Consider the following 7,963-nt stretch of genomic DNA (forward strand, 5'->3'; position numbering starts at 1 on the left):
AATGAAATATAATCCTGGGTGTGCTAGCTGCACATGGACAGTAATAAGCCTTGTTCCTGACGGATGTGAATTACGTCACCGATTACAGCCTCAGGGATTGGTGATTAAATGTCACACAGGGCCATCTAAAGCCAGATCAGCCTTAATGTTAGTAGGCTTACAGTGAGTCAAATTGTACTTTACAAACATTGACCCAGATTATTCATTACAGCTGTGCACTGTAATAACAAATAATAATCAGCCCCTAAAAAGGCAATGTACTCATCCTGAAAGTGGCTACAATGACAAATGGAAATCAAACAAAAGTAATGCAAACTTCACTGACCTTTCAATGAACTCTGGATAACCTGATGTTGGGGTGTGAATTGATGCTTTTCATATGGAAATAGACAACTAAACTGACTGCAGGTAAGATGTTAAATGGTCTTAAGTGTTAAGAGAAAAAAAATGGTAAAGATCAACACTAGTAAGTATAGTTGAATCAGAACTGCTGTAAAGTCCAACCTGAAGGAGCCAACAATCTTTTACAATCCAATGTATTAGCACTTGAGTTGCTGTAGGGACATTTACCCAGAATTCTTTGTTTACTAAAGTGTTTTTACATTCTACTAATTTGTCTGCGTCCAGTGTTTCACAGACCATATGTGGACCATATTCCCCATGTTTAATTCCCATGCAATTTGTTTAAATGCTTATATGAATACAAAGCAAAAAATAACAGAAACCATATTATTGTAGCAAATTATCTTCAAAATAAACTTGATGTCCTTTCTGTGCATTCGCAATTGATATCGCGCATTATCTAGCTTAAATTCCAGTAACTACAGTACAAAAACACACATCTCTCTCTCTCTCTCTCTCTCTCTCTCTCTCTCTCTCTCTCTCACACACACACACACACACACACACACACACACACACACACACACACACACACACACACACACACACACACACACACACACACAGTGTATGTGCTGAACCAAAAGAATAAAGCCTGCTGGCTGTTACAGAAATGTGCAAATTGAACTGCGTTCTTTCAATTGTGTCTAGGTTGTGTGGGCTGATGATTTACCAAGGCTATTTTTTTTGATAAGGCTTCAAGCATGGTGCACAAACCAAGGCCAGCCATCTCTGGCATCAATTTACTGGGGCACTCTGTTTAAAGAATGCCAATATGTTAAATATTCATTCTTCAACTGCCTTTCTCACAGTTTCTCTGACTGCATTTATTTTTTTTTGGCAGTCATAGCAACTTTACAGATATTGGCACGGATGTTCCAACTATAGAATCTGTTGTTAACATTCAGCAGCTTTTACTGGCAGATTTCCTATTTAAACAGCATTCATGCCTTTATAATGAATCCAAGAAACAGAAAACAGCTTTTTCATTGTTGCCAAGCAATATCAGATATGAAACTGCATAAAGGTTGAATCAACCTGAAGTTTAATGAGAACCGTCATAATAAAATGTTACATATCTTGCAATGGAAACTCTGATGCAAATAATCCCAGTGGTTGAAATAGTAGTATGGTCATGAAATGCAGGAAACAATCGCACCAAATTGTGAATTTGTTGTGTTTTTCAGATCAAATCGAGAATGTCAGATTGATCAACATCATCGTAACCAGTGTCAATACTGCCGTCTGAAGAAATGCTTTCGTGTGGGCATGAGAAAAGAAGGTAAGTGATCCAGCTTTCACTGAGCTTACACACGATGACAGATGTTTAACTGTCTTTTCTTTTTTCAAACGTATATTGACTGTTTGTCTCATATCCAGAATATTATATCAGAATCTAAAAAGAGTTAGACATGAGAGACAAAGGTGCAGGCTTTTATGCTATATAAACTATAAGAGCAATTCGGATGTATTCATAGAAAGACAGCCTTAAAAACTGCAAAGGTTAATTGTATTGCATATATAATTCAGATATATCCAGTTCCAGTGTATATTTGCAGTAATCATTTAAAAATGATTAATAGAGCAATCAAAGCTATTTAATTACTAGTATAATTAATATCTAATTGTGAGTTCAATCTGGCATTCGACCAAAAGTCCAAAGCCTGCAGTGCTGATGTCCCTATGTGACCTTGGCAGGCAGAGAGCCAGAGGCAGTTTTGCTCTACAAGCTGTGCTGCTCAACAGCAAGCTGCCAACTATAAATCCACACGACACAAGAATAATGCCTTGGTGAAAGCCTGCAAGAATAACAGAATTGCCACCTTTTTGTCTGGAGGTTACAGTATTCCTTTTACAGAGCTATTGAAAACAATAAGGCTGTTTATAACATTCTATAACAAGACAAGGCCTGCGTTCCAGTTACTGTTTTACATACAAATTTCCCCTTGCCCTTTACCCACAGACAAGTATGTGCTGTTGATTTTAAGAGCCTTTTGTGTAGCTCAGGTATGTACATAGGGATTGTATTTCTCTGTCACGATGCAGCAACATGAAACCCCTTAGTGCTGGTAAGTGTGGCTTTATGGGTAAGGATGGTGCACTGTGGTACACCCATGGACTCTGATAGATGCATCCCAGAAGCTAATGGTGTCTTGTTTGAATCTATAGTGCTGTGTGCCAGCCAGCTCTCAGGAGAACGCTGATTGGTTGAGGCAAAGAGATCCGGCGATATATACAAGGAATAAATGTATGATGAGAAAATAATATTTTGAATACAAATGTACATGAAATGTAATGTAAACATAAAGTTTACACAAAAAATCCCTCACATTTAGTAGCTTCTGTCTTATAGGCTGGAGTTGTGTAGCTTCTGTCTTATAGGCTGGAGTTGTGTTCCCTTAACCACTCCTTAAAACTCCATACATAACAAAACCTGATGAATAACGCTTTAAGAAATATGAGTTAAGCCCTGTGAATGCTGTTCACAACAAAACACCACAATATCAGATAACAACAAACACTGGTGAACCCTGCACTTGAGAAGTCACTTGTACTTGCTTGTAGTATGTTCTTCAGGCATGTGGTGACTGATACTCGGTGTATGTACTGTCCTGTGGATTAGCAGATTAGCAAAGCAATAATATTATGCTGGCTATATACACTCAGTAGCTTCAAACAGATCTCTGCAACTTCCTTTCAAGGTTTATTTGAATTATTTATGCCTCTGTCCTCAAGCAGAAGAAGCATCATGTTTTTCGGGTTGTGTCCATCTGTCCAAGATTTCTTAAGATCGAGTGGTTGAATATTTATAATATGTGTATTAAATCAGAACTTTAACTAGCAAATGAAATGATTCGATTTTGGAATTCATTCAAAACAGGCCAAGGTCACAGCATAGTCAAATGAGTCTGAAATAGCTTTTCTTCAATAACTTCCGTGCTGTTATAGATTAAAAGGGTGTATGAGGCATACAAATGAGTAACAAGATGCACTAGATATGTTGGCACTGAAGGCATTATGTGGCTGGTGTCAAGTTCTGCTTACTCTATAGACAGTGTCTTTTAGACATGTAATAAGAGGTCAAATATAAGACAGGATAGTGAAACCATGGTTCCTAACTAGAAAGGTAAGAAATAAAGTGGACTGGTTGGTTCAAGGTTTGCCATTTTACAATGTCATAGTTGCTTTGCATGGAATTAAGAAAATCACCAATTTACATAGAGATGTTATGCATTGAAAATTTACCTAGAATTAAGAAAATATCTAGAGTCACCTACCGTCACCTACACCTCATTCGTTTCTATCTAAGAGATTGCTCATCTTTACTTTTACTTTGCCATTTTATCTTATATACAGTAAATATTCTAGTTTGGGTCATGCGACACTGCCCTCTAGTGTTCATGATCTCATTACTGTAGATACAAGTATGAAGGCAGACGTCTGTACCAGCCTCTATGTACTACAAAGGCCTCATATGCTTGCTTATATGCAGTAACGAATCATTCAGAAGGAACCACGGGATACACAGATTTTGAAATTAACGAATGAAGCTTCTTGCTTCATTCCAAAATGCTTCATATTTGTAATGTTTAGTGTCAGTGTTGAATTCACAGGATCCTTGAGAAGGTTTAGGCTCTCATTTTTCACTACTGTAATTACATACATTTTAATTAGTTTAGCTAAAATGTATGAAAATTTAATAGTAATTATTGAATGAAAAACCGAGTGATGGATAACAGAATAATACACTATTTTTAAGGTTTTAAAAAATGGTAAGCATTCTGTCTGTACTTAATTTGTTTTGCGAGATTTAATTTTGCTACCTAGTAAACTGATATGATTCAGATTTAAAAGAAAAATAAACAATATTTCTGAGGTAAATAATTTCTGTCGTATTATTCTTGCTGCAAATCCTCATGTGACGTGTGATAGGATTGAAATGAACTTCAGAGTTATAACGAGAAAGAAAAACAAGATTGTTTAAACTGTATTAGACTGCAGGAAAGGTTTTTTAAATCCATTCTATCACCTTCATTTGTTAAGATTATTTAGATCTGAATATACCACCAGATTATCTGCCTTTCTCAGCAAATCTATTATATTATTGATACTATAAGAACAGTAGAAGAATAATTCTTGCATATTATTAAGCATATTATGCATACTATTTACTTCCTTTTCTACATGATGACATGAAAATCTTTTTTTATTCTGTAGCAGTCCAGCGTGGACGCATTCCACCAACACACTCAGGGATCAGTCCAACCTCAATGGTGTCGGGTGGTGGAGGTGGCCCAGGAGGACCAGGCATGGCAGGGGAGTTTTTCAACGGTCAGCCAGCACCTGAGCTTATTTCGCAGCTCCTGCGAGCTGAACCTTACCCTAGCAGCCGTTATGGAGCTCAGTGTGGTCAACAGTTGCCTGGAGGTCACGGCTCCGTCATGGGCATCGACAGTATTTGTGAGTTGGCTGCCAGACTCCTGTTCAGCACCATCGAGTGGGCCCGGAACATTCCCTTCTTCCCTGACTTACCTGTCTCGGAGCAGGTGGCCCTGCTGCGCCTCAGCTGGAGTGAACTGTTCATCCTGAATGCAGCTCAATCAGCCCTGCCACTACACATGGCCCCCCTGCTGGCTGCCGCAGGCTTTCACGCTTCACCCATGTCTGCTGAGCGTGTGGTCTCCTTCATGGACCAGGTCAGAGTATTCCAGGACCAAGTGGATAAGCTAACGCGACTACAGGTTGACTCTGCTGAATATAGTTGCCTCAAAGCCATAGCTCTCTTCTCGCCAGGTAAGTGATGCGGTTTCATGTCTAAGTTAACCATACAACATCTTGAGAAAAAAAAAATAAATCTCACCAACAATGACACCTAGTTCTTTAATTACTTTCAAAATGGCCACTTATTTATTTTGCAGAATTTTGTGAAATGCACAAACTACATATTTTTCTGAAGCTTAACTCACCTTGATTTTGCAGTGAATTATAAAGCAACCTCTTAACATGAACATGTCATTAATGAAGGTTGAATGTTCTTTAATACAGCCCTTTATTCAAGACACATTATTCTTCTGAGGAAAGTTGGCACTGTTGCTTACTTTGTGTCTCTAATAGATGCAAGTGGACTGACAGACCCAGCCCATGTGGAGAGTCTGCAGGAGAAGGCTCAGGTGGCTCTGACCGAATATGAACGCATGCAGTATCCCACTCAACCACAGCGCTTCGGTCGGCTCCTTCTCCGCCTGCCCTCACTGAGAGCTGTCCCTGCAAACCTCATATCTCAGCTCTTCTTCATGAGACTGGTGGGCAAGACGCCCATCGAGACACTCATTCGAGACATGCAGCTCTCTGGCAGCTCCATCAGTTGGCCTTATGTGCCTGGACAGTAGCTGGGTCATGAAAACCCTGGGAGCATACAACAGTCAGCCACTCAAACATTTGACTTTTATGTTCTGTGTGGGCTTATAGGATTGTGATGTGTAATTTCCTTTTAGTTGCCACCAGAATATTCCTGTTGTGTTATCAAGATTCATGTAATCTTATTTCTCTTTAGTGTACATGGAGAAGGATGGCCAATATGCTGTCACATGTCCTTGGGCAGATGAATAGCGTCACTTGATTTTGGGATACCTCAGGTTTTTTACGTAAATAGCAGAACTTATAGAGGTGACTCTATTGTACATAAGCACAGTGACAGATAATTGACAAGAAACTATGAATAGTATAGGAAAATACAATACTCATGCAATTGTTTTCAGAGTTGAATATCTTAACGCTGTGATTACATGACTGATCCAGGTCCAGCTTTAACCAGAAACGTTCCTGCCGTACCTAAGAATAATTACTGTTTCAATTATAACAATTGATTATGTAGTTTAGACAAATTAACCTACTCATGAAGGTATTGCCATGGACTGCAGTGCTATGTACGTGAGAAATCAGTGGTGAATATGTATTGTAAAATGTGACAGTCACATTGTTTAAAAAAGCTCTGTGTACTCTTACTTAATTGGGTCCAAATTTTTTTTTTTTCATATCTTCGGCGATGAAAAATATTTTTGCATACGAATAATTAAAAACCATTCATCCAAACACATTTTGTGCTGAAATTTTGACGAGACTGGATTTTATTCTTTGATCTCCATATTTCTGAAAAATTTCAGGCTTTTATTTTATAGCCAGATACTTACCAGATTCTTAATTTGACATGCAGACACTTAGGATGCTAAATTTTTTAGGCCATTGAATTGAGGTATATATTATTCATAAGAATTTTATATTTATCATCAAAATGTAAAATATAATTAGATTGGCTGATTGCTGATTTGTAATATTTAAAAGTTTCAATTGTTAGCTTGCACTTAAGCTGTCAGAATTAGCTATGAAGGTGTCACGATCATATATAATTCTAATGTCAGTGAGGAGACAAAATGGTGGAACAAACAGTTCTTCACACGCAATTATTTACTATAATTTCACCATAGTGAAATGGGATATTATTATTATATTATTATATAAATCTGAGGAACCTCATTATTAAACCTCATTACTTTTATTGCCTGGTATTTACTACACAATTTGCTGGGTCACTAACCAGCTACCGTATATATCTTTATATGACTAAAAAGATCATAAAATCCCACTTCAGTGCAATTATTGCTAAAAGCAAAGATGCAGTTCTTGACAAACCACTTTTGTCCCATTTTGCTGAAAGTGATCTTTATGTGATATAGGTTATTCTGCATTTGTCTTACCTAGAAACAGGAAATCGGAGCTCATAATTAATCCAATTTCTAGCGCTAAACCCTAGCCCCAAGGTTTGCCCTAGAGTCAATATTATCCCTAGGGTTGATTGTAGAGTTAGGGCTTAAGATCAATAACTTTAACTGACTCTAAACTTAATGCTGCTTTGTTTACTGCTAAGCTGTATGTTGCCATGTTGTTTTGACGTCACTTGCTGAATTCAGACTTAAAGAGACTGAGTCAAGGGGTGTTTTCTTTGTAGCATTATCTACACACCCTAAAGTGTATTGAGGGATTTAAAGCTCTTGTGAAAAATGGCCATATAGTTTTATAGCTGACACTCAAATTTCATTTGGTTATTAAATTAACTTGGCTACTGAATCCAGACATCATAAATCACTAGAATATTCACCCGCTTCGAATGTTATCGCTCGATTGAATGGATGTTATCAGTGGTTAATCAGAGCGGGTCCAATATTGGACTAATTGTGATGAATGGAGCACTGGTCTTTCAGTTATGTGTATTTTTAATTCCCTGAAATAGATACTTAAAAAACCCAATACTGGGTTTTGATAAGAAGACTTCCTGAAGAGGGTTACAGTTGACACATCCACAGCACCATGTTTTTTGCCTCACCCTACAAGAAAACTCCAGGACATAGCGCTTATACTAAATCTGAAGCGAGTTTCTATTAGGGAAACTGTTCTCATAGATTTCAATTGAATACAATTAATTTGTATGACACTATTAACAATTGACATCGTCTCAAAGCAGCTTTACAGAAGTATGAAAACAGAATAAAAATTGTAAAGTTTA

General features: G+C 37.6%; 1 protein-coding gene across 4 annotated transcripts in view; it reads left to right on the plus strand.

The window, feature by feature from the left end:
• nr2f6b (nuclear receptor subfamily 2, group F, member 6b) overlaps window positions 1-6,495 on the plus strand; it is an 8,115-nt gene extending 1,620 nt beyond the window's left edge. For 3 of the 4 annotated variants that reach the window (XM_047810140.1, XM_027170001.2, XM_047810141.1), the window contains 3 exons: window positions 1,590-1,684; window positions 4,621-5,196; window positions 5,518-6,495. In XM_047810140.1, coding sequence (XP_047666096.1) covers window positions 1,590-1,684; window positions 4,621-5,196; window positions 5,518-5,792 — 946 coding nt within the window. In that variant the 3' untranslated portion in view covers window positions 5,793-6,495. The remainder of the gene's footprint in view (window positions 1-1,589; window positions 1,685-4,620; window positions 5,197-5,517) is intronic. The other variant, XM_027170003.2, reaches the window with a different exon arrangement.
• The last annotated feature ends 1,468 nt before the right edge of the window (window positions 6,496-7,963 follow it).

Source organism: Tachysurus fulvidraco, chromosome 2, assembly GCF_022655615.1.
Source record: "Tachysurus fulvidraco isolate hzauxx_2018 chromosome 2, HZAU_PFXX_2.0, whole genome shotgun sequence".
NCBI lineage: Eukaryota > Metazoa > Chordata > Actinopteri > Siluriformes > Bagridae > Tachysurus > Tachysurus fulvidraco.